Raw genomic sequence first — 27,921 nt, 5'->3', positions numbered from 1 at the left:
ATTAAGGGGACTGTGTGAGGTGAGGCCACAATGGTCTAACTGAACCCAAAGATCAGAGAGAAATGAAGCCCGGGCCCTGAGAACAGGGAAACCTTCCATAGTTGGAACAGTCTCCTTCTGTCACTGTCGTCTATGTGTGCAGCCTTCCGTCACTGCATGGTGTTGCTCCTCTGCTTTCCTGTGCTCACATTGGCACCCCCGGCACCAGGGTCTCCTTCAAAGGCCACTTAGAATGCTGCCACCTTTGTGCTCTTCCCCGTAATCAGTCTCCTTTTTCTTCCCTTCTTTCCTCTATCATCGTCATCATTATTATTATTATTATTTATTATTATTACTATTATTATTGGTTTTTCAAGGTTGGGTTTTATTATGTAGCTTTGGCTGTCCTGGAACTCTGTCTATAGACCAGACTGGCCTTGAACTCATAGAGATCCACCTGCCTTTGCCTACTAATTGCAATGATTAAAGGTGTGTGCCACCACTGCCCAGCTTATCTTTTTTTGTTACGTGGCAATTTCGCGGGCCACTGATTAACCCAGGAATGGAATACCTATGACTTTCAAATTTATACATCTAACTATTTTTTAAAGGAAGCACTAGAGCTGGGTATGGCAAGGCCTGTAATCCTAGCATTTGAAGAGTCTAGTAGAGAGGATGAGGAGTTCTAGGCCAGCCTTAACTAGATAGTGAGTTTGAGGCCATCCTGGGATGCCTGAGACCTTTTCTCAAAATTATTATTATTAGCAATAATAATAATAACAAATAATGCAATAATAAAAACTTCCCACAACAGAGTAAAATATCCCAGTCAGATAACAAAACAACATTAAAACAATAGCAAACATTAAGCATGGGGGTCAGGGAGGCTGAACTTAGGAAAAACATAACTCCAGGTCCTCATTCAGGCAATTATTTCTAGGAGGATGTGCTTTGATATTAAACTGTGGGTATTATAGAGACTGTGGGCATGCATATTCCACACATCACAAGTCATCGCACAGGGGCTCCCTTAAATTCCTATGTAGAGGTTTATCCTGCATTTTTGTCTTCTGCCAACTAGTGTGTTGTTGGGAGCAGTGAGACCCCAGATCCTGAGTTTCTTGTAAACAACTTGTTTTCCCCGATCTGAGTGCCTACAGCTGCTCTGAGCACAAGACCTTCAGGAGTTCCTGATGGCAGGAGAGTGGTTTCTGGTGGGTTTGGCTGGGGCATGGCTATCTGTATATAATCTGTCCCTAAAGACAATAAAGGGGAATTCAAGGATGATCCGTGTTGCTGTTTCTCTGTCTGTGTGTGTTTGTGTATTTTAACCTCCAGCCCCATGCCCGAAGATCGCGAACTGAGTTCTAGCCCACAAAGCGCAGACACGGGGGTGCGGTGCGCGGCAGTGTGTGGTCTTGGATTGGTTGCAGCATATTCTTGTGTCCAAATTCATTCCGGCGCAAGGCGTGTGCTGCAGGCGATGCATGGATTTTCTTTTACTTTTACAGTCGCTTGGGTCAGCAGAATTGACCCAGCTGTTCTTTGCTTTGAAGCTGGGAGGAGTGAGAAGAGGTTGATTGATCCTTATCGTGGAGGAGCATGTGTGCCCTTCTGCTTTCCAGAGTCAGTGTGCTTCTCCGAGTCACAGTTCGGGCCTACCACGATTTCTACTTCTTCTCCCTCCCAGGAATTCAAATTCCAGAGAGTAAGCATAGGTTGCTAACTCCAGCTGATAACTCCAGGTGATAACCTTAAAGTTATCAATTGGAAACGTGCTTCCCAGCAGGCCTTATACCAGGTACCACTGAGGTTCTTTACAAGTCAATCTGTAAAATGTCCTTGGCTAGAGCCTAAATATTCATACTAAGCTATGCATTTAAGCCCTTTATGTCTAATGATTATTAGCAACTTTGGGTTGGTGGGTGTCCAGGAAAAGTTTGTTGTTGACTGTGAGCAAAATGATAAGATTTTTAAAGTGAAAAAAGCCCAGCGGTGGTGGTGCACACCTTCAATCCCAGCACTTGGAGGCAGAGGCAGAAGCCAGTCTGGTCTACAGAGTGAGTTGGAGGACAGGCTTCAAAGCTACAAAGAGAAAGGATGATAAAATATATGAGGCTGGAGAGATGGCATGGAATTATTGAATTCCCAGCACGTACACGGGAACCAACTGTCTGTAACTCTAGTTCCAGGGGATCAGACTTTCTCTCTGGCATGTGCTGGGCATGTGGCATACATGTAGATAAAACACATAAAATAACAGATAAAGCAACCTCCTCTTTCTCCTCCTCCTTCTTCTTCTTCGATACACCTTCAATGCTAGTGAGAACTTTTTGGGATGATTATTTCATGTTCATTAAAACAAAGTCCAAGCGAGGCCAAACCTCAGTATTATTGTTGAGTAAGTCTGCACTGTAAATCCCAAGAGCAGTGCATGGTTTTATGCTTCCGGTGAGTGAGATTAATCCACAGTTTATGATATTAGCATGTGAAGTGAATTGCTAAAAGGAAGCTCCTTCTGGGAGATTACAGCCATGTAGGTGAGACCTCTAGGATTAGACTTCCTTTGGGCTAAGGAAGGGAGCCCCTTCTGGGGAGGCCAGCTTTTGCCAAAGTAGAATCTCATTTGGATTTTATCCTTTCATATTCCCTGCATCTGAGAAGTATTGTGGAGTGCACAAGCAATACGCCTTCACTCAGTGGCTGTTAGAGGATGCCACAAACCAAGAAAACACAAGCAGATAAGAACGGGACTTTGCAGTGCTCTATCCCAACAACTCAAAGCACAGCAATTACCCTGACCCCTTAGTATATATCAGCCTAAGCCCTTATACTGCATTTTTGCTTTCCTTTTTTTAACTGAGATGACCAGGTTTGGATTCTCAATTGTGACTGAACCGGATAAACTTTTTACCTTTAGGAATGACTAAAGGCTGATGAGGTAAAATCTCTAATAATTTCTTTAAAAGACAGTTGAGCAAAGTGGACACTTTCTGTGTCTCACAAAACAAGGTGATGGTGACATTCAACCCGATTATCTATAGTAAAGTGCTTTACATCATAAAGACTGACAGAAATAACTTGTACTTGAATTTGCAAGTTGAGTGGCAAAAAGCTTAACAAGAATCCACCAGGATCATCCAGTTTAAGTTAGGAAAAAACTCAAGGATGCTTTTTATTCCACCATATATACTGATCAAGACAAATGAGATAAGACAAAAAAAGATGAATAAGATGTAATCATAATGGGGTTTGACATATTTTGTACTTAGAGAACTCAAGAGAGACCACTGAATACTGTCATGAATAGTAAAAGAAGCCAAGTTGCATAGGTACAAAACCAATTAACAAATAAGAATCACAGACTTCATATATTAAGACCAGCAGCCTGTAGATATTAAGCTTTAAAAACTTTCAAGCATAATAGCTAAAATAAATTTTAAAAAACTGTAGCTATAAATTCATAGAAAGAAACATGTAAACACCTAGCGGAGGTTTACAAAGAAAATATAAACAAAGACTCAGTTCTTGGAAGAGATATTCATGTCTCATCTTTAATACCAATGAATCTACCATTAAATTTTATATGCCAATAAAAATACACATCTGGAGGTGGCAGATGAAATCAAGCACATGTCTGGAAGCCACAATGTAAAAAAAAAATCCCAGAAAGAACTAATATGAAGCAAAGAGTCAATGCTATGGTCAACAGAAAGGCGTGGGAAAAATGAAGGAAAGATTATTGATGTCTTTAACAAAAAACAAGATTTAGTACTCCCTAGGAATAGCCAGAAGCTGTACCATCCCATGGGTATCCAAGCCTGTAGAATTGGATGCTCTAATAGATGTTTATGTATATTTTAGACCCTCAAGGGGCTACATGGTTAATTAAGGGGTAGATAGCCTTCCCCCTCAACCCTGTGATTTAGATAGAATAAAAGGTCTCTTTTGATAACTTGTAACCACAGGTTTCAGTCTCAAAAGGATGTGGAGTTGGCATTTATACTGCCTACGCATTCCAGAAAAATCCTAAGCTATGTGATTGGCATCGACACTGGCCTGAGCCATTGAAGAGCTATTGGTCTATTGGTAACTTGATAGATCCTCCCAGGTTACATCCACTCTATAGGGACCTGGCTTTCACCAAAGCTTGTAGAATTCTCACAATTAAACAAGTGGAGATGAACTCACATTCCAGCATTTCAAAAACACATGAAATAAAAATCCACCATGAGAACAGGTTAGGAAGACAAAGCTTACAGGAAGGCTGGATTCTGTTCCCACCCTAAATTCATCTCTAGTTCAGCTACTGATTTTGTAAGCTCCAGTACTGAAGATATGAGGTTTTAAAGAGGTAATTCAGTTGAAATAAAGTCACAAGGTTGAGCTTTAGTTCAATATAGTGCTTCTATATGAAGAGATTAGATATAGATAAATATGATGTATGTGAACAGCAAGAAGAGAGAGCTATGTGTAATCCAAGAAGAAACCAAGCTGGTAGATACTTTAATCTCAGACTGTCAGCCTCTAGAACAGTAAGAAGACAAGTATGTTAAGCCTCACAATCTGTGGTGTTTTGTTATAGCAGCAGAAACTTACAATAAATAATAAAAGTACAGAGATGATATTAGAATCCCTCTAAAGATATTTGTTTTAACACAAAAGTAAAGTTGGGTGAAGTGATACATACCTACAGCCAGCCTAGTCTGCACAGTGAGTTTCATGACACCCAGGGCTATTTAGAGAGACTCCATCCTCAATACATATATCGATTAATTTAAAAAATGAAGAATTAAGTAAAATAAGTCAAACTCAGAAAGACAAATTTCACATGTTTTCTCTCATATACAGAAATATAGACTTTAAAAAGTCCATAAAAAGGACATAAAAGTAGAAAAGGGCTATTTGGGGAAAGGAAGGGCGTCATCAGGAGAAGGGAAGTGGAACATGAGAAAGCAATGGAATGAGGATAAATGCAAAAAAATACAAGATACAATGTATGAAAATATCATAATGGAGCCAATTATTTTATAGAAGAAACAAACAGAGGAGTAATTCTATTGTCTGGACTTTTCTTTACCATAGCATATATCATTTTATATCTGATTCTCCTGGGAACAGATTCCCAGGCTCCAGCCACTGAGTTATTCTGTCTCAGCAGATTTTGGTTAGAGCCTAATGTCCACATTTCTGCCCCATGCCATCACTCTCCAGGGACCATTGTTAGAGTACTACATGACACTCTTGAGAACCCCACCACCTTACACCAACCAAGTACTGCAATGGCACATAGCAGTGGCTGTTCCCTCGGTGACAAAGTATGAGTAGGTGCAACACCTTAAGACATTTCTGAAGAATAACTAGATGCCATTTTTTTTAAAAAAAAAAAAACTGCTGTCTCCACGGTGGTAAAGATGGGGAGTTATAATGGTGAGAAGGACTCAGACATCACTATGCTAAACACATTGAAATGGGTTTGTTCTATCAGGATGTCTTAAAGCCTTAATGTTCCCCAAATGGCAAGATGTAGTATTATCTCCCATGGTTATTGATTCCCAACACAATCTTTTTCACACATAGATTCCATTTTAAACTGAGGCAACAGTTGGGAAAGCAGCATCTTTGAAAATAAAGGAATAACAATAGCTTTTGTGGGGCTCTGAAGTACCTCCAGTGCTTTTGCATGCATTATTATGGCCATTTGTTTCTAAGAGCTCAGAGAAACTGTGTTTTCTTTCCCTCAGACGCCAAGGCTTGAAAGAACAGAATCGAAAATTGGTCTTTTCCTCATGGTTGTACAACAGGTGCTCCTCCCCCGCCTCATACAACCAGAGTGCACAAATACTAGTGCACAATCACTCACTACTGTTAGACTCTCCACCTCTCACACGAGGTGGCTGGAACAATTTTGTCCAAGGCAAACAGCCACCTGTCTTCGTAGCAATATTGAGATGGCAGTGCTCCTTTTGGAAAGACTTGTATTCTAGTCTTGTTGTGGACCCTCTATGTTAACTTAGGGTGATCTTCATGGTGCTAAGAAAGCACTTATTAACTGAGCTACTCCCGTAACTCAACAATCACTTGAACCAGCTTGCCTTGAACTAGGAGGCAGGAAGAGGCTCTCTGGATACATTCACAAATTGAATGCAACCGTTCTCTGGCATATTGTGTCGTCTCCCCGGATGCACTGGAAAGAAAATGTGCGTACAGCTTCCCACTGGGAAATGGTTGCAAAGGACAGAGGAGCATGTCCTTTGGTGCCCTGGGTCTGGCTGGCATGGTGCCTTGAAATGTCACCAATGTACTTGTGGTCAGTGCCACGTGGCCATGCCTGGAGGTCTTAAATCTACTCTGACTGAACAGCAGGGCCAGATATCAGTTTACTTTCGGGAATAAAGCCCTTTACCTGGCTTTTCAAACATTGCAGCTCTTCTCCTCATTTCACAGTTCATAAAGCACTCTCTGATGCAGAGTAAATATGTTTTAATTTAAGAGAAGAAACATGGAAGCATCCTCCCATCTCTAGATTACTGATTATTCCCCCATAAACCACGGCACCTATGGCGCAACACAGCTTTTCTAACTGCTCGTGTCTATCATGCTGCCGGTGTAGTCGTGGCTCCTCCCCACCTCCACCTCATTGGGCATCGGGCATTAGCACCTGCTTGATGTGTACGCTATGCAACTCATTAGCTGCACATTAGTGTCTGGGCTAATGATGGATCCAACGATTTGTGTGTGCTCCGGCCAGCATCTCAGCCGAAGGTGCACAAATGCAAAGGTCGGCAGCTTGGCTTTGGCTCTTGGGTACACAGAGTACATCTTGCCTTAAGTAGTCACTGGAGAAGGTAGGGAAGATGGGATCACCTCAAAATTCAGGGAGGAAAAGAATCTATTTGCAGGACACCCAGTTATCAACTTGCCTTTCTATTCACATGAAGAATTAACTGAACTTATCCTCAAAATATAAGAAAAGGAGAAAACTGAATATCCACATGCCATTATCATGTTTCCAGGAATGAAATATGGCTTCGTTGGCATCCAAGTGAGCAGCCACAAGGCCAGGCTGAAAGTTTAAAGTAGGTCTGCTTAACTCCAAGTGTTATTTTTATCATCCAAATAGCAGAAGCCGAGTAACATTAAAGTGTCAATGCGGGCATACATAATGGTTATGGCATGTGTTTCTTTTTCTTAATTCATTATTCCCTCTGCTTTCACTTATTTCCTTTCGTTTCTTCATTAATGGGATGCAATAACGAACCATCCTTTAAAAACACTTCTGTCCAGCCTGGAGTCTCAGATTCACCATTTTGAACACATTGTTTGCATAGTTCTTTTTCTTCCTCCCTCCCCCTCCCTCCCTCCCTCCCTCCCTCCCTCCCTCCCTCCCTTCCTGCATCCTTCCCTCCTCCCCCTTCCTTCCTTCCTTCCTTCCTTCCTTCCTTCCTTCCTTCCTTCCTTCCTTCCTTCCTTCCTTCCTTCCTTCCTTCCTTCCTTCCTTTTTGGACCACAGACCCTAACAGGAGCAGAATATCCAGGGTAGACGTTTTCACACATTCCAGGCGGGTCATGGTTCAAAGCAGACACTCACTGGCACATTCGGGTTAGGACTGTCCATATCCCCTTTTGAGTGACATGGCAAGTTGTATGCTCTCAGTAATTGGTGACTTTAGAGACAATGACTGACCTGAGCCAGCACTATATTTATAACATGCTTTTCTTTCTTTCCTTCCTTCTTTAAAAGCTTTGGTTAATCTCTATTTAGAATCAGTTTGGGTTTGAATGAAAAAATGAACAAAGAAAACACCACGTGTGGACTCCCAGGATCTGGCATGGTTGTATTTTTGTAAGATCCCTTTAAAAATAAAAGGTCTAGACAATCAAATTTCTGGTTGACCCAATTCAAAGAGCAAATTTTGTTCCCAATGGTCACACACATAAGGATGGAATCCCAATAAGCCCTTTTTACTGTGACAGCCAGGAGAGACGTCCATGGGTGGCAGTGTCTGTGTCTGTCCTGGAAAGGAGCAGGCTCCTGAAGAGCTGGGCAGCCAGTCACCTTAAACAGAGGTCTATGCTCACCCACTCAGTGAGCACTGCAGAAGCAGTGCAGAATTTTAGGCATTTACAATATCTGATGAAGACTAAATCACTCCATTAGACATCAAGAAAATGTTTCTTGTGCTCCTAAGCTTCTGTAGTCCTTAAGAGTTACAACACTAAGAACAATTTTATGAGATGCAAGATTGGAGTGTTCATGTCCAAATCTATTTTTAGCGCCATTGATAAAGTCTTAGACTGTATTTCATAAAAAGCAAAGAACTTCTTAAAGTAAAAATAACCTTGATCTTAAAGTTTTATATATGCTGGGGAAATAGAGAATTATTGTTGAACACCTTATGAACACGTTGGCACTCCAAAAATAGTATCGATATTATAGCATTCAGCTTTCTACACCTTTTGGCTGACATAGCTTGTTGGTCATCCTTGGTTGATTCAGCAATATGCCAAGTCTCATTCTCTTTTTCACAATTGACCTCTAGGTTCCTAGCTCTGGGAGACTGGATCTATAAACTAAAGTGGAACAGGCAGAATGAAAGAAAGAAAATGTACATTTGGATCAAGCGAATGCCATCTGACTCTAAAGCAGGTGTTTATTATACTCTGTAATAGATTGTCTTTGAAGCCATCCAAAGAATTCTGAAAGTGCAATTCGGCAGCATAGGAATGAAGGTGCAACTGTCTAAAGAGGTTGCTGATAAAAGCAGTCTGTCACCTGAACACACACACACACACACACACACACACACACACACACACACTTTTTCCAGTATCCAAGTCACACAAGATTAATGGTTATTCTTTAAATGAGACCATGCATTTCTTTAAGCTTCTGCACATGCTAGACTTGCTACCCCAAGTCTTTCTATCTCTCTTTAATATTCAACTTACTGACCTTTCTTAATCTCCCATATGAAGGAAGCTAGTTTCTTCCTTTGACCCCTATAGATTTAGCATAGAGGTGTATTACCACATGAAGTATTCTGTATTTGAAATGCTTAATTTGAAATGTTTGTATCTCTTCTCTGTGGGTCCTCGGGGAACATTTTTGTATTTCCAACTCTTGACCTTGACCATTATAAACAATGGCTGAAAAAAAGTTTCTCTTTCCTGCATTCATACCCCCATGTTCTTTATAACACTCCTCACTAAATTATTAGTTCTTTTACATATCATCCATCTCCTCTGCCATAGTGGATGCTCTAGAGTAGTAAAGATCTTGTCTATTCTAGTAGCCATTATGGTCTGTGTTGGTTTGAATGTGATTGGCTCCCTATACGCTCCACAGGGAGTGGCACTATTAGGAGGTGTGAACTTGTTGGAGGAAGTGTGTCACTGTGGAGGTGGGCTTTGAGGACTCATGTATGCTCAAACCACCTACATGAGTGAGACAGTTAACTTCCTGTCACCTTGGAATTAAAATACAGCTTATTCTAAATCAGCTCCTTCTCCAGCACCATGTCTGCATGTCTTCCATCATGTCTTGTCATGATGGACTAAACCTCCAAAACTGTAAGTGACCCCAACGAAATGTTTTCCTTTATAAAAGTTGCAGTTGTCATGATGTCTCTTCACAGCAATGGAAACCCTACGACATGGCCCCAGTACTTGCACTCATGTGGTATGTTACATGTGCTAAATACTTATTTAACTAATGGATGAAGTAAAAGTGACACATGACATTTAGCATATTAATAAGTAAATTCCAACTGTATACTTTCATTTCAAAACACTTTTGGCTCTCAAGCCAAAGGATGTCCACCCCTTAAACGATGAGAGATAAATTAAAAAAAAAAAGATTCTTGTATGGTTCCAGTTTGGTTTTAGAGAATTTATACCCTGTGTAAAAGGTGGAGAAAGCCTCTCTAGGTGGCAGGAATAGCATGAAAATGACCTTTTAACCCGGTTATTTTACACAATAAAGCGTCTGTGCTTGTGACACGTCGAAAGCATCCTGTGAAGGATCAGATGGCAGGAGCTGGTTTCTGCATTCCTGACCTCGCTCTCTCCAAATAATAGCAAGGTCCACATGAAGCTTTCAGAAAACCGTCCTTGAATGTGAACACAAGGTTCCCCAAAGAAACTGTGCCCTTTCTCCGAACCTTCTGCAAGGCTGCTGAACGGACGAGAGAGGTTGGGGTGTGCAGATCCACACGTAATTATCCCTTATATTGGGCTATCTTTAGCTCCCGAATCATCACTTTTTCTCCTCTGTGCCTGATCTCACATCTCTGTGACTCTCAAGGGAAACCTGGAAATGTACTAACTTAGCAGATCGCTAGCTTCCACCAACCAAAAGGCTGACAAAGATGGTCAGATGGTTCCTGAGGCTGGGACAGAGGTCCCTCTTCGTGGTAACCAACTCTGATGTTCCTACTAATGTTTCTGAAAAGAACCATGTTCTATGGCTTTCTTTGTTCTGTTACTATAAAAAAACTTCATGAAACTGCTTCCATGTTGGAACATGAAATTCGGGATGACCTAAATCTCTGGTTCCTGGACTATCATCACTCATTTGAGCTTCATTTTGACAGATCTATCGCTGGACATATGCTTTGTTTCTTCTTAAATGGATTGGGAATGAAGATGACACACAATAACTGGCAATTCTGCCCAATACTGGTTCTGAAAGTCTGGGTTATGACATCAGCTCTGGAGGAAGCCTTGCTGACGGACCAGCTTCAGTCCTCAGCATGGCTGTTCTGTGAGATCTCTCTAGGAAGTACAGCCACACACTCCATGTGTGGACACTAGGTTTCTTTTCTTAAAATAGGCACAAATCCAGTGGCAGTACTGACAATGGGAGCTCTGTGGATGCCGAGCTCCTGGTAGAGGTTAGAACACTGGATGGGTAGGTCTGATTGATTGATTGATTGATTGATTGATGCCATCTTCAAAAGAAAAGTTATGTACTTAAGTGAAATACTTTTTTAATTATTTAAATTTATTTATTTATTTAAAGCAATCTTTTCTCATCTTACTTACCAATCCCAGTTCCCACTCCCTCCCATCCTCCGGCTTCTCCACCTTCCCCCACTCCCCCAATTCACTCTTCTGAGAGTAAAATACTCTTTATATATTGTCTGGCACAGGGCTTCCACATAGCGTGCAATGTATTTAATGCAGCAGATAAGGCCATCATGTCCTGGGCTGTGCATCTTAATAGAAAGGAGCACACACATACAAAGAAAATGTTCGGAGTGGGATTTGTACAGGGACCCCTGGAAATCCCTGCATTTGTGTAGGCTACTCCACACCTGTAGATGCTTTCCTCCAGGAAGTGCAGAGGGAAGGGCTACTTTTGACTATTCCCTCCTGGGAGGTAGGGATCCTCATCTTTGCCTACCTCTGTTCTCACCAATGTTTCAGGTACCCCCTTAGATTTCCCTTACAGTCTTCAGTGGCAGAAGAGCAAGGACAGGATCGTGCATTTGCATTATTCTGAATAGACATGATGTTGCTTTGCATGTGTGGTGAAATAAAAACCAGGTAACCAATTACACCTGGAGAGGAGGTCAGAGAGAGTGAGTTTTGGGCTCACGATTATTGCTAACTAGTTTCAGGACTATGATTAAGTTCTATAAATCACCAAGTCATATTCTGTTATTTTTGTGTCTGTTATATTTTTCTTTAAACTCTGCAGATCTAGAAAAAGTAATGGTTTGAGAGACCATGGGATAAACAAAGTACACACTGAGTCATACTTTCTGGGGCAATGGCAATCGGCAAGCAGAGTCTCGTTCCTGGATTCCCTATCTAAAGCTTTTATAATTTAAAAGAATGATGCGTTCATACAGAATGAAGATCAGGCATCCAAAGATCAGCATACCTATATCTCATTCAAAATGGAGAAACTTGACATTTCAAGTAAGGCAGTCCTGAAGTGACAAAGTTCAGGAGCTGAGTACTTCTCCATGAAAGGGGGATTACATAGAACATAGAAATGAGAGACAGAGACAGAGACATAGTTTGCAAAGTGTTTGTCTACTGCACAGGAAACCCTGGGTTCCATTCTTGGAACCGCATAAACTGAGCTTGGTAGTGCCTGCCTATAATCCCAGCACTGGGCTGGTGGAAGCAGGAGGATCAGAAGTTCAAGGTTTTCCTATGCTATATCCCTAAATGGAGGTCAGCCAGAGCTATAGGAGAACCTAGGAAGATAAAAGAGCATAGAACTCCAACTCCAGCCACCAAATTTTGGAAGGCCACTTTGAAGACAGAATATAAACTATATTTTATTCCATACACTGCCTTGGTGCTGCAACCACCACCTATTGTCTTTGCAAGGTTACAGTCTGCACAGCAAAAATGCTTCGGCAGATAGTGCCTGTCCATGAATTGCGATGATATTGACGCGAGCAAAGTTATTTTGACAGGCTGGCTGCACCTCAGCTCCTCACCTGCATCTTAATTTGGGATGGATTCTAAAACTCTAGTTGCGCTTGTATTTCTATTTCCGATTCTAAGAAAAAGTCAGGGTAAAGAATGTCAAGTTTGCTTATCTGGTAACCCAGGAGACTGATTCAGCCCCCAGAGCCCGGGTAGAGCAACTTGAGGGAGTTTCAAAACGGAAATGGAGGAAGAGTAAGTGCTGGGGTGAGCTGCTATGATTTGAATTACAGTTGGAAGCAAACCTAAGCTTCTAAGGTGGTGGCTGTAAGCTTCTGGCATGTCCCAGAATTGCCCACTGTCTTCACCTGTTCCTCATTTAAAGACCTCAGGGACAGCTGATAGATTTCTTTCCTTGTGGGAGTGATCCTAGTAGACATTGTTGCTCTCCCACAAAAATGCCTTTATTGGAAAGCCTCACCTGATGTAGGGTGCTCGACACATTCTTTTCTTCTCTGCAAAACCCACCTTAGGTGGCAGATAAGTCCTCGTTCCACCTCCAGGCTGTCATAGAGCCAATGCCTGGCTCACATAAGGAGTAAGCATCACTTGGCTTACGGTGGGAGACCTCTGGGTGTGGAAGTGGTACCGAGAGCTGGGAGGCTGAGGCTGGTCAGATTTTTAGCTGCTATCATGTCCTTGTTCAGCTTCCTCCCTCCTTTCCTGTTTGACTCACTCCATCAGGGTTTACTTCTAAGACCTCCCCTCAGCAAATCTCTCCCTGAGACTCAACAGTTCAGACTCTGTGATGAAAGAATCTAAACAATCAATGAACACAAAGCCCCATGACTACTGTAAGATAAAATGTCACGTGTTGCTTCAACACCTCCCATGATCCTTGGTGCATAGTGGTGAGTTCTGCATTCCTTTGATACATCCTATATCCAGTGGGGGAAAGTTTCCCAATTCGTTCTGCTCAGGTTAGCTGGAACAGATTGAGGACCACTTGATCCTTTAAAGGATTTTGCCTGCATGACATTTGGGTTATAGCCTCCTATGGAATCACAGGGCACCGTCTCTCTCGATCCTCCTGAGCCTGCTTTACACACCTCTGTCGATGATCTCAGCTCCCTACTGCATCCCAAAGGTGACCCTGTATCCTGTGTGATGTCCTTCATCGCCAGGCCATGACGATATGTGGCTAACAGCTGCCTATCTGTTCAGGGAGGAATATTGCCTGTTCAGTCTTTTCACTCTGTTCTGAGAAGGGAATCCCTCCCTCACTAGGGTGGAATGAGGGAAAGGAAGAGCTCAGAAAAATCAAACACTGAAAAAAAAAACTCTTAGAAAATTGTCTTTTTTGTACTCAAGTTAGGTTTCTCTGGACTATATCTATTTCATAAATGATGGCTACTCTGTAATGTCTAATATCAGATGACCAAAGCTAGCAGAGTATCCATTATTTATGAGATAGATATTGTCCAGAGAATAGTTATACAAACAGGACCAGAGAGTCTTCTATCTTGAGTTCTACCACGTTCTCTGAAGGAATTTGATCAGGCACACAGTAAGATTTATGAGTCATCCTACAAGGGGTGAAATGCCCACAAGCCCGCCACCGTCACATGGACATCTGGGATGTCTCTGCCTTGGTGATTGAGAATGACTCACCATTCTCAACCGTGCCCTGTGAAGTCATGAGGAAAAGCAACATATGTTCATGTGTTCATTCTGGCTGCCTCTGGCACTCACCCACTCATCCCAATTTAAATCTCTGATGTTTTATGCAAGAGAATGTGTGTGTGTGTGTGTGTGTGTGTGTGTGTGTGTGGTGTGTTGGGGGTGGGGTCTGTGACTTAAATCCATACCGGCTCATTCAGCTTAAACTGCAAAGAAGGGAGATGCCCGAGCTGCTAACAGGCTTTCCCCAGTCTTGTTCCATCTCAAACGTGATTCATTCAGGAACTTTAAGACTGCTTTTTAAAGCAACACAACAGGCCTATTAGTACTTAATTGCATTACCAGTCTGGTTCCCAGTGTAACCAGCCTTCTTGATATAGGGATGAGGCAAGGGGGCGGTAGCCTGCACAGTGCTTCTACTTCTACCGCTTATTGGATGGGTGTTCCCTCAGGTCAGAAACCATTTTTTTCCCTGTCAGAAGTGGTGGGAAATTCTGACTCAGGTGATTTTCAGGCAGATGGTAAGCTGATTTAGAGACTCCAGAAATATCGCTCCATTAATTACACGGTTGAGAACTTGATTACCAAGGAGCTTGTCTGACGCCGGCCAGGGCTGGTTCACGTTTACACTTGAGATTCTTTTAATCTATCTGTGCAAGGAGCTAGAAAACATGATGGTGGAATGGTTGTCTGAAGCTATCTGGTGAGGATATTGCGGATAAATCACTACTGCCGAAATGGAAAACTAATAAGGACACAAATTAGGTAAGACAACAGAACAGAGACCAACACACACATCCACCTCAGGACCTGTACATTTACTTACATAGAAAAAGACACAGAGGCAGGCAGATGAATGAACATAGAGAGAGGTAGATAGTGGAGATAGTGAGATTGAGGGAGAGGGAGGTGGTTCTGCCATTACATATGAAGGCCGGGCAGTCAAACTGACTATGAAAAGCTAAAATTACAGCATGTGATGTAACGATTAGTTTGAAAAAATAAGGGTGATTCCATGACCTTCAGCAATTTGCATCAATATCTTATACATTGTCTTCTTTGTATTCATAAACCCATAGGTAAATGTGAATATTAGTTTATTTCATCGGCATTCATTTAACAGTGTATTATTTAAATGGTGGAAAGGTCAGGAATTAGATGTATCGTTATTTTGTACACACAGCATCTTCATCTGCAGCATTGTGAGCAAGACTTCCTGCCTTCTTTGCCTCCTGTTACTTTTGAGACAGAGAAACCTATTTTCTGCTGTCTTGGAAGACTGTCTTACCCTTTCTGGGCTTGCATCAGGTAACAACATCATATACTTTTTAACCTCTTTTTAAAATATATTTCATATAATACAGACAATTCTTTTGAATTGACATCCCACAGTGTTGGCCATACTCTTTCTGCCTGTCTTCGAGTGTTAGGATTATGGTGGTGACGTACAGTGCCCATTCCTTTATACTTTAAACGATGTGAAATAGATCTATAGGCTCCTTCCATAGGAACCTTTCACCGTCGTTACTTCCTGTGACTACTGCTACTGCCTTACCTGTGGCTCTAAGTTTATCTTAACCACTTTCTGGCTGCCCACTAACAGTGCCCTGAACGGCACCAATGTCAACACGCTCAGAGGCTGTTTTTTTATTTTTATAATTGCATCAATATTTGGTTCAAATTTCCGTTTCCTAGTTATCACTGTTGTAGTCTTTTGTGTTACCACTTTTCAGCCTTTTGCCCCACAGTCCATCTTTGCTGGACAGGCCGCCTCTTATATTGTCCATTCTTGGGAAATGTCATACAGATTTAATACTTGTAGACAGAGAGGAAACTCACCTATGTGTTTTCTTGTCCTTGTGGGAATGACTGAAATCTGTTGACATATCACACCCAGACCATGGAGAGAGGAACGTGATGAGTCACTATTCAGGAGACACATCTGCCATCTACATGATGATCTGTGGACTGTGGAGCCTTACTTCATGGTACTTCCTGAAGCTCTTCATCCCTAAGGTGCTAAGGCGACTGTAACTCCCTAGTCATTCCAATATACAATCTGTGTGTCTAGAAACATTGTTTTCTCTCAGCGTGTCCCATCAAAGATGATTCCCGTCTCTCTAAGACTGTTCTTTACACTTCAGTAGCATAAAGTTAGAAAGGAAGCAGTATTATTGTGCGGGAAGCCTAAGGAAAGGCTTAAGCAGACAAGTCTAATTAGCTGACATTGTTGGGGGTGTATGAAGAGAAGAATCTCTCTTCGATTTTTTCTTCTAGCGCCATAGACTGCCATCTGCAGTAATTGAACTGCGGGCCATGACACAATCACAGTGGATAACAGTAAACAGATGAGAACAAGATGATAATGGATAGAGGAAGCAAGGGGATAGATGGTTTTATAAGCATTGTTCTTCCCTTGCCTTTACGCTTGTAGAGAATCCAAGTTGTTATTACATGTCTCTTAGTTTTGAAGGTGTCCTGGTGGGTGCTGCTGCGGTGACTGTAGGTTTAGGGAAGCCTTACTCCCAAGGACAGGCACTTCCTGGCCCCCTTTACTAGCCCAGTCTAGTGGAAAGTTCTAGAAAAAGAAGCTTAGTGTGTGTGTGTGTGTTTGAAGAGTGATCTCAGAAAGGTTTCACAACTTTTCAAGGATTACCTCATGGGACTTACGTTATTAAAACGCATCGCCTGAAAGAGAGCAGTCACATAGTATGAATAACAAATGTCCTCTGTGCTAGTAACAGCACGGCGAGGTCCAGCTCCAGTGAAGCTGCATTGGAAAGAATCTGAAAGGAGCATAAGCAAAGCTGAGAACCTACTTGCATCTCGAAATCAAAAACGGGTGTTGATTTGCAGTTTTGCAATCAACAAGAACTATGTTGCAGTTTTGCATTTTTAATCTAACATAGAATCACCCGCAATTAAGATTCCAAGGCAATTAAAATCCCCAAAGCAAAGGGTACACAACAGACTTCAAAGGTTCCACTAACTCCATTTATTATTGTTTCTCTATATACCCAGACAGTGAAAACATAGCTTATCTTTCTAATGTAATACCTGAAAACACTTCCATGTACAAATAATTGAAAATATCATTTTGAAAGATTTTTTTTATGTTTTTTTTTTGAAATTAAGGGTGAGGTGGGTTTCATATTACAAGTTAAGGATAAGACTTGGTATTTATTGGTCTTCTGAGACCATATATAGGAGGCAAATGAAAAGGCTTTACTCTGACTTGGGCGACTTGTCCATGGGGTTTGGTGCTCATAGAAAAACACAGTACAGGGATGACACAGGACCCACACAGCAAAGAGCCAAAGAAGATGGTCAAGATTTGTAGAGGTCTTGACAATACAATGTCCAAGAAAAAGTACTGGGGCCTAAGGATAGAAGAAAAATGACTGTACTAGATGAATGGCAAAGATTTCTTTCAAAGGCCAATCAGAAAACGATTTCACCCCTGTCTTGACCTACTGCGTCATGATTTCTGTATCTTCATTTTGAGGGTGACTTTAGATAAAAATACCTTCTATCCCAGGGATTGCAATCTTTTTCTTCCTTAGGAAAATGAAGTTGGGTTAGGTCAGCCCCGAGTTCCTTTCTCTCTGTTTTTCCACGTGAATGCTTCCTACTGTTCCCCAAATCAGATTTAAGTCATGATGTAGCTTTCAACATCTTCCACTAGGAACTGAGGAGATGGCTCAGTGGGTAAGAATGTTTGCTGTGCCAGTATGAGAACATGAGTGGGAACCCGGCACCCACATAAAAGGCTGGGTGCAGTTGAGTGCACCCCCAGTATCTCCTAGAACTGTGAGGGCCAAAACAAGGTGATCACCAGGGCTTTGTGGCTACTCCAGGTCAATAGGAGACCCTATGTCAAGGGAGAGAGAGACAGAGCAGGTTACCAGATGTCCTTCTCTGGCTTCTACCAGCATTCATAGGCACACGTACCCTTCTGTCACATGTATACACACACACACACACACACACACACACACACACGTTACATTATACATTATATATATGCTATCTATCTGCCGAACAACCTTTGTCCTGTCCTCTGTCATTCTCACAATGAAATAGCTAAACTATTTCACGCCCCCACTCTTCCTATTCTCTCTGGCAGTGCAGTGAATTCTCTCTCGTCACTGGAGATCTCAGAGTTTCTCAAGAGCCATCCTTCCACTCTCTCGACTGTCTCAAGAGGAGACGAGTGTCAGCATTCGGTTTTCTCCCCGTGTAGAGTCAAGGAGGTCTTAGGATTTGCACTGAGCAGGATTTTACAAAGGAAATTGATGTTGCTTCACATTATGTTAGTTCACATAAGCCTCGCTTGTAAAACCTTGAAATTAAATGTGATTTGTATAACCTTGTCACGGAGCTGCTATTATCCATCCCTAAACCAAAGCTTAACAGTATAGAGAAAGACAAAAAACATCAATTTATGGTAAATTGCAGCTGGATATATATAGGATCCCATTTTATATCTTTACAAATACCAAGCAAATTCTCTGATATTTGTGATAAGGAAGGCACAGTATTAAGGATTTGCCATTTATTGTATTTGGCTAAAAGCCATCCATATGAATCTACACTAGAATTTGGTATTAAACATCAATTCCAAAAAAAGAGCCTTGTTTGGATTTGTTCCCTTGGACTTGATGTATGGTAATTTTTTTTGAGAAATTTGGAGTTAAAAGCAATAAAGGATATTCTTGTTTATAATAATTGTCCATGATAAGTCATTTTTGCTCTTATAATACACTGAAGCACACACTCAAGTAGACATCTGCAAAGTTTATTTAAAATTATATTGTAAGAATAATGGCATTCCCCAAACAGAAAGAGCTTTTTATATGCTCTTATTATGGCTCCACGGGAACACCCAATAATGGCCTATTAATGATTTGGGGTAAGCCAAAGACATCACTCAGCTTTTAAGTGAAAATAGTGGAACCTCCGGAAACATAGCCAGTGTCACAAGGACAGATACAATGGCACTTTTCAATTAACTGAGCAGTAATAATTTTAAATACAGATCATGCTTGAAGGCATGGTGGAGCTTCATCTCCGTGTTTGGAAAGTGCGTGTGCTGGCTGGAACCCACATACATGCCAGATCCAGCTCGTGCCTCTTTACATCCATCCTTCCCCGAGCCCTGGGATGGCCCCTCACAGCAATAGACCACATCAGTGGTTATCCCTTACTTCTTGTTTCCAGGCAGCCTCAACTACTGGGAAATAACAGCACAAGATCAGTAACCAGGAGTTGTCACGAACTGGCTTTCTCTACTAAAGACTATGCTTGGGAGTAGCCAGCCTTTTCCTACAGCTGTAATGCTTGATAGATTCAGTTCCCGCTCATACCCGTGCTCTTTCAGGTTAAAGGATAGTGCAGCATCTCACTGCCTATTCTGGGGCACTTCTTTATGTGTTTCCCATGTCTTGGCTACACTGCATTAACTACCCATGCTTTAAATCCTTCTAGGCACTAACTTGAATCCCTATCCCTCTCTGCCAGGACACTGAAGGTGTCTTCCATTTCCTCTCCTAGGACCACTTATGTTAATTCAGGACCTTAACCAAATGAAGGCATGATCCATCACAATAGGCTCCTTCTCTTGTCTTTTTATAAAGGGCATCTGCTAGTTCCATCACTTCTGTATCACCACATGCTTCATTATTACAATTTCTTTCATTAAAAAGAATAAATACCCCTTTGGTGGTTGGATCTTAGTAGAGTGCTTGCCTGCCACATATAAAACACTGGATTTGATACCCAGCACCACATCCCAGAGGATGAGAAGTTTGGGCAATCCTTGGCTACATGACAAGCTCATCACCAGATTTGTCTGTATGAGACACAGCCTCAAAAAACCAGAGCAATCACAATGACATGCTCCTCAAAGAAAAGTCTGTACCCTTCTGGGGGCACACATCTGTCATATCAGCACTTGGGAGACCGAGACAGGATGATCGCAAGTTCTACATCAGTATGGCCTGATGTGGCATTCCCCTCTGTATGCTGTGAATATGTTCTATTACCATTGCTTAATAAAGAAGCTGCTTTGACCTATGGCAGGGCAGAATATAGGTAGGTGGGAAAATTAAACTGAATGCAGGGGGAAAGAAGGTGGAGTCAGTGGATGCCAAAGAAGCAAGAGGTAACAAACCAGGAGTTTCATGGTAAAATATAAAACAATAGAAATGGGTTAACTTAAGATGTAAGAGTTAGTTAAAAAGAATCTTGAGCTAATAGGCCAATAAGTATGTAATTAACATTAGGCTTCAGAATGGTTATTTCACAAATAGCTGCAGGAGCTAGTGAGTGGGATGAAACTCGTCCAGGGGGTCCAGTGGATTGGAAAATATTTGTAGCTACAATGGCCTATACAGATAGACCTTCCCACCACCAAAAAAAAAAAACAACCCTTCTTTATTTCTCAATGGATATAATTTGGTTCATCCCGAGCTCAGAGCAACTGGTGCTCAAAATACGATTCAAGACAATCCAATTAGATTTGGTTTTAAGATTTCTCTTGGAAAGGATGGGGCACAGAGGCTTCAACTTAGAGACAACTAAGAGTAAGGACATGGGCCTGGAATTTTGGGGTCAAGCAGAGGTGAGTCCTTTGAGAATAAATCAAGTAAGAAGACAGGAACACAGAGATGGAAAGGTGTGACTGATGTCATTAAGAGAATCCTGGGCACACTTGAAGCTTGTCCTGGGACACAGGCTGCACGACACTCCCTATGCTCAAGCCAAGTTGAGCATCTGTCACTTGAAAACTCTTACCTAACAGGCCTCCCCCAAGAGAAACACACCTGAGAAAGTAAATGATGGCAAGTGCTTAGCAACCGGGACGTTACAAATGCCAACTGTCTAGATTTCTTGTGCTGTTTTCATTAAGAATACTGACTGGAGACGCATACATTTATATCAAGACCACAGAAATTGGTATGCAGAAATGGTCCATCACCGCAGATTTCCTCTATGACTACCCAGTCACACTCACACAGCTGGTCACCATCTGAGCCAGCAAGCTTGTGGAAGGCTTCCCGAGGTTCGCAGGTCTTATGATATGGAAGCTTTTAATACCCGCACTGACCTTTCATTCTCTGACATCTACGAGAAATGGGACAGCACCAAACCAAACAACCCACTGTTCATTGAACTTTGCGGTGCAGGCCCACAGGTGCACAGGTACACACAAAGAACAATGGTGGAGAAGAGCTGAATGATCCGTTCAGACGTTAGTACCCAGAGCCACCTGACTGGGCCTTCTTTGATGACAGGACTCATGGGCAGGAAAGCTGCTATTGCAACATCTCTACTCCCATTTAGAATCTATCAGAAGGGGAGTCAGGGGAAGGTCAGACTGTCTCAGAGCCCGGAAACAATAGCATGACTGTAGGTTCAAGGGACAGCAAACAGATGTAAGAACAATTGACCAACAAGATCAAAAACACCAATGACAACTTATGCTGGAGAGGTTGTGGGATAAAGGGAACACTCCTGCATTGCTGGTGGGAATGCAAGCTTGTATAGCCCCTTTGGATAACAATATGGAGATTTCTCAGAAAATTAGGAAACAACCCTCCTCAAGACCTAGCAATACCACTTTTAGGTATATATCCAAAGGATGCTCAATCGTGACACAAGGACATGTGCTCAACTGTGTTTATAGCAGCATTGTTTGTCATAGCCAGAACCTAGAAACAACCTAAATGTCCCTCAACCAAAGAATGGATAAGGAAAATATGGTACATTTACACAATGGAGCACTACACAGCAGAAAAAATAATGACATCTTGAAATTTGCAGGCAAATGGATGAATCTAGCAAACATCATACTGAGTGAGGTAACCCAGACCCAGAAAGACAATTATGATATGTACTCACTCATAAGTGGTTTTTAAACATAAAGCAAGAAAATCAGCCTACAATTCACAATCCCAGAGAACCTAGACAACAATGAGGACCCTAAGAGAGACATACATGGATCTAATCTACATGGGAAGTAGAAAGAGGACAAGATCTCCTGAGTAAATTGGGAGCATGGGGACCATGGGAGAGGGCTGAAGGGGAGAGGATAGGCAGGGAGGGAAGCAGAGAAAAATGGATAGATCAATAAAATCAATTTAAAATAAAAAGAACTATGGCCAAGGCTCAATCCTTCAATCCTTCCTCTTCCCAACACATCACATGGAGTGACAGTGTTAACATTCTATGTACAGCCTTTTCCATGGTAGCTGCCCTTCATGACGCACATCAATCATCATTATTATTACTACTATTATTGTTTTATGTCAAAGGGCTATTGTTTTCTAAATCCATCATTTATATGAAGGCCGAACAGTGATGCAGTCTTCATGGGTGCTTTCTTGCTTCAGAGTTCCTGCTCACTACACTATTTAATTGATTTGCTAAAATGTCTAATCTAGGGCTCATAAAACACATTTACAGCATAAATTAAAGTTTCTGCCATTGCAACTCTCGATTCGATTTTCATCTTGTACCAATTGTCAAGTATATGTATAGATTCTTACACATACACGCATGTAAAAGCTGAAATGCAGATTGTCTAGAAGATCAAGAAGATTGGTAAAATAGGAATGCAAATATGATACATAAATTTGCATATACACCATTGTGGAACCCAAGATCTTATATGAGAAATATATTCTAATAGCTAATCTTAAAACTGTTTACTGTTCCAATATTGTCATGCATTCATTTAAAATACAAACTTTGTCACTCCTGCCTAGACTGGCAGCCCATACAAAGTAGGTGCTCTGTAAGAATGACATTTAAAACCTGCTTGTTTAAAAGCACAAGGAAAAGATGCCGTGGAAATGAATGAGCACATAGTAGTTTCTCAATAAACTCTTATTATTAATATCATTGCTGCCATTTGTAAGCATATGATTCCTAGAGGATCTATTAATTAATGAGCAAGTTCATTAAAATCCACACAAACCCCTTCTGAGCAATCACTTCTACTTTCCCTATAGATGCTGTATTATCAGCTTGAGTTACCACAGAAATCAAACTATTCATTAATTTGCTCATTGCGCAGTTAGGGACCACATGTAATTTGCCGCATATTTGAAAGTATGCCAGAGAATAAATGTTGATTAAGACGAATTTTGCACATACTGCCATGTTATGAGGTCTGCTGGGATGGACGAGAGAGTCAGTTCACTGCCAAGGAGAACACCAGCCTATAGAATGAGGTAGCTTCAATGCGAAAACCTAGGGACAATCGACCCAGGAGACGTTCCCCTCACCTTTTCTGCCAGCCAGCCAAGATGTCTGATCTCACGACTGCCAGCAATGCCCGTCTTCCCCAGCTGTTCTCTGATGTCGGCAATGACTCGTGTCAGCAAGTCACTAACGTTGGTATGGATGGCACTGAACCAGGCTTGGGCAGTGGCGGAGTCCTTTGTCCTCAGGATCACCGTGTGCTTAGCATCCGGAGAGTGGATTTCAAGCTGCCTGGAGAAGCAAAGGGAGATAGAAGGTGATCCGGGAGTTCCTTCTGCATCAAATAGCTACCGTTCTAAGGCAAACACCGTTTGCCTTATTCTCATCATTTACCTCCATGGTCATGCCTTCATTCGAGCATTTATTTGTTCAGATCATCACCTGGTGCCCAGGCGCTCGTCTGTGCCTTCAGAGCATAACATAACAGCACTATTGCAAACACCAAATCCTCTACATGAAGGATGTTTTGGTTTCCTGTGATGTGGCCGATTGTAAGATAATATTCATTCACTTGCAGAGGATTTTAGTATTGCCCATATGTCATTGCTGTTGTAGCAAGTAGACTGTGGTCACCAACCACGTTCTTAACCCCATTGCCCAGTGTTCGCCAATTAAGATGTTTAAAAATAAAAATAACGCAGTTTCATGTAGCTCAAACTGGTCCCCAAATTTCCAAGTGACTGAGGATGATCTTGAACTAACTCTCTAGCTGCCTGCTCTGCCCTATCAAGGGCTAGGCTTATAGTCTTGCTCCACTACTCACCAGGTGTCAACGTTTGTATTCTTTAAGAGCCTTGTCTGTGGCACACTTAAGTATGACTGCACCACTGGGCTCCTTCAGTGAAGGAGAGGGTGGTGTGAAAAGCAGGAGCAATGGTGTGAACAGGGATGGGCTAATCTTAGCACTTCTCGTAGTTAAACCAGAACGCCAATGCACATGCCAGAGTTCCAAGTGGACCCCTCGAGTTATAGCGTGAACGATCTATTAGAGGAAGATGTTTCTGATAGGTTCTGGGGAGGTTTGAATAAGAATGCTCCCCATAGGCTCAGAGATTTAAAGGCTTAGTCACTAGAGAGTGGAGCTCTTTGGTAGGATTAGAAGGACGAGGAGGTATGGCCTTGTTGGAGGAATAGTGTTCCTGGAGGGAGGGGTGGTGGCAGCTGTGAAGCCAAAGCGTGGTGTTGCTGATAGGCCTGACCTTGCTGCTGATTGGCAGAATGTGGAATTTGGGACTTTGGATTAGCATTGCAGCTGAACACTTGAAGCAGGGCTTAATGTGCCACCCTAGCCGGAAGCATGGAAGACAGTGGTGCTATGAGCAATGTAGTTTATTACAGCCCTGATTAAGAGGTTTCAGAGGGGAGGAATATTAGTAGTGAACTAGAGACCATTCTTGTGATATTTTTGGCAAGGAATGTGGCTACTCTCTCCCCTTGTCCAAATAATCTACCAGAGGCTGAATTGAAGAAGAGATTTTCAGACAGCTTAGTCTTGACCGTGCAATGTGGTTTTTAGTAAGGACTCTTAGGCAGATCTGTAACGAAAGGGAGCAAATAGGACAAGAGAAATACACAACGTACAGTTTGAGGAGAGAAGGAGCCCTGGAGAGTGCACTGGAGCTAAGTCCAGTGCCCAAGGAGATAAAAGGTTTAAAGAAAAGCCTGATGCTAAATAGAATAAAGGGAGCGGTAACCTCGAGACAAGACCCGACCCACTAAGCTTTCCTACCTGTGAAAAGGAATTGATGTAAAGGCCAGGCAGTGAAGGAAACCATCAAAACCAGAAAGCTGATGAGGATGTAACTGATTGAGGGGGCCACGTTCCAGCTCCAGCAAGCAACAGAACATGGCAGCTTTGGCCACATGGTTCTGGCTTTAGTGCCAAGAGTATAAGGAAAGGGTTGTGGAATCTTCCCACAATGAAGAAAAGCTGCCGAGGCCAGGCGTGCGGCTGGTGTATCCATGTACTCAGGCCCAGAGTGGCCACTGTGTGACGCTGTGGAGGTGCAGCCTGGATTGCCTTGGGGACTCCAGGATGTAGGAGCTGAGAGAGTGGAGGATACCTGCCAGGGAGAGCTGCAAACCAAGTATGGAACTGGCCCAGGAGAGAGAAGTGAGCTGCACTCAATGAAGCTAAAAGGAATTAGAGGCCTTTAACATCAGACATGGAGATGCAGAATTTGGAGTTTGCTCTGTTAGGTTTTGGTCTTGCTTTGGTCCAGAATTTCATCACCATGCTCCCCCTTTTTTTTCTTTTAGAATGGTAATGTATATCCTGTGTCAGAGTGCATTGGAAGTATGCGTTCTGTTTTCGATTTTGATTTTGCAGGGTGCAACAGTTAAAAGAACACCATGAGTCTCAGAAGAGACTTTGAACTTTGGATGTTTAAACAGTGTTCAGACTGTGACAGACTATGGGGACTCTTGAAGTGGAACTGAAAGCATTTTTGAATTATGCTATCGCAGCAAGCCTATAGGGGTCAGGAAGTGGAATGTGATGGTTTGAATAAAAATGGCCCCGATAGGCTCATATATTTGAGTGCTTAGTCACCAGAAAGTGGAACCCTGATACGAGATTAGAAAAATTCAGAGATGTGGCGTTGTTGGAAAAAGTGTCATTGGGAGTGGGGGTGAGGTGAACCTTTGAGGTTTCAAAGGCCCAGGTCAGGCCCTGATTCTCTCTGCCACTCCGGGGCCTGCAGATCAGAATGTAGCTCTCAGCTACTGCTCCCGCACCGTGCTCCTTGCCATGATGATAACGGACTAATCCTCTGAAACTGCAAGCAAGCCCCCTGTTAAATCATTCTTTTATAAATGTTGCCTTGATAGTGGTGTCTCATCACAGCTGGAGAACAGTGACTAAGACAGTTGTATTTTGCTTTCAATTTTTTATTGTGATGGGAATACAGGTTAATGTGAATGTGCACAAATAAAGTACAGGAAAATCTGGCCTGACTTCCACTCAGTTTTCCCTGGTGATTTTATTTTACATACTACACGTTGATATCAAAATGAGGACACTGGCATTAGTACAGTGTATATGTCTATGCAGTTTTATCCTGTGGATATGTGTATGAAGACCACTGTAATCCTGGTACAGGACAAATTCAATCACCGCAATGATTTCCCAGCGAGCTTCTTATCACTATCCCTTATGACCATGTGTTCTCCAGCTCTGTATATTTAATATAGTTATTTTCTATTGCAAGAAAAAAATTATATTTATTTTTATTTACTGGTGTTGGTATTGGGCACCTCAAAACAGAATTAAATTATCTATTTACTAGCTTCCTTCCAGTGCTTAATAATTACACAGCTGTCCACTATGAATCTACCACATTCCGGCAAAGTTTTTGATCCTTTAATAGAACAATAGCAGGATGTTCCCAATAATCCTGTGACTTATATTGTTAACCTATTTAACATAGTTAAAATTGAAGTTTGGAAGGGCAGGGAAATAATTTACTCAAGGCTACACTGTTGGAGATTCTGGGATTCAGACCCATGTGATTCTATGAATTTGCAAACATTACAGCACCTCTGCTGTAGATTAGGGAGCATCCGAGAGGGAGGAAACTATGAGCTTCCATAGTAGTCAGAAGACTGGTACTCACCACCTGGGATGCATCCAATAGTACCCTACTTAGCTCCTGCCTTGAAAGAGAACGAGTTAGTAGATCACAGGAAAGTTAGACATCTCAAGGCAACCTGGCCCCCATCAACATTTGAAACTGACCTTAGGGAGAAACTCATTCAACTCAGAAACCTGAACTGTAGGAAAGGAATGATTTAGAAAATGGGATGTCTCTGAGGAGTTGATAAGAAATTTGAAGACAAGCCATAACAGCCTGCGGGTTTCATGTGATGAAACGGGCTTGGGGGAGGGGGGTTATCTGACAATGAAGTCTGTCCTCACCCAGGAGAAAAACAATGCTACACCTCTTAGGGACTTTCCAAAGAGAGGCAGGAAGTCAAGGGTGGGCATAGGATTCTAGAAAAAGTTGAGGAGCACGCTCAGATCATCTTTCAACTTCTATCACTATTTACTGTTCTAGAAAGTTAAAAGGTGCAGGCTCTTCGCTTGATGATATTTTCTTTTGAAAATCTGCTCACCTGTTTTAAATGTAATAACAGTTTGGGAAGTCATCACTTTCTCTCTCTCTCTCTCTCTCTCTCTCTCTCTCTCTCTCTCTCACTCACTCTCTCTCTCTGAATGGGTGGGGAGGGTCGAAAGAAGAAAGAAAGAGAAAAAGAGAGGGGGAAGGAGGGAAGAAAAGAGAGAGAGAGGAGAGGTGAGAGACCGATAATGAGAGGGGATGGAGGGAATGTGAGAGATGGGGAAGGAGGGAGGGCCTAGAGTGTTTCTAGGGAAAAGTTTAAATACTGGGTCCCAGCATGTTCCCCAGTGGCTCTCAAAGTGTGGCCAAGTCCAGTAACACCAGCTTACTGAGAACTTTCTAGAAATAGACACTATTTGGTTCCCTTCTCAGCACTATTTAGGAATCCTGAAGGCAGGTCCCAGCAACCTGTCAGGAAAACTGGATGCAATTCTATTTGAGAAGGAGCCGCTCTGTGGGCTTGTAAAAGTCTCAGTATAGCTGGTGC

At 42.1% G+C, this 27,921-nt stretch overlaps 1 protein-coding gene across 1 annotated transcript in view; it reads right to left on the bottom strand.

The window, feature by feature from the left end:
* Sntb1 (syntrophin beta 1) overlaps nucleotides 1-27,921 on the bottom strand; it is a 215,900-nt gene that overhangs the window by 43,304 nt on the left and 144,675 nt on the right. The window contains exon 4 of the mRNA XM_075960996.1: nucleotides 23,340-23,547. Within this exon, the coding sequence (XP_075817111.1) occupies nucleotides 23,340-23,547 (208 nt within the window). The remainder of the gene's footprint in view (nucleotides 1-23,339; nucleotides 23,548-27,921) is intronic.

This window comes from Microtus pennsylvanicus, chromosome 2 (genome assembly GCF_037038515.1).
Source record: "Microtus pennsylvanicus isolate mMicPen1 chromosome 2, mMicPen1.hap1, whole genome shotgun sequence".
Classification (NCBI taxonomy): Eukaryota; Metazoa; Chordata; class Mammalia; order Rodentia; family Cricetidae; genus Microtus; species Microtus pennsylvanicus.
This window is presented reverse-complemented; position numbering and strand designations above follow the sequence as displayed.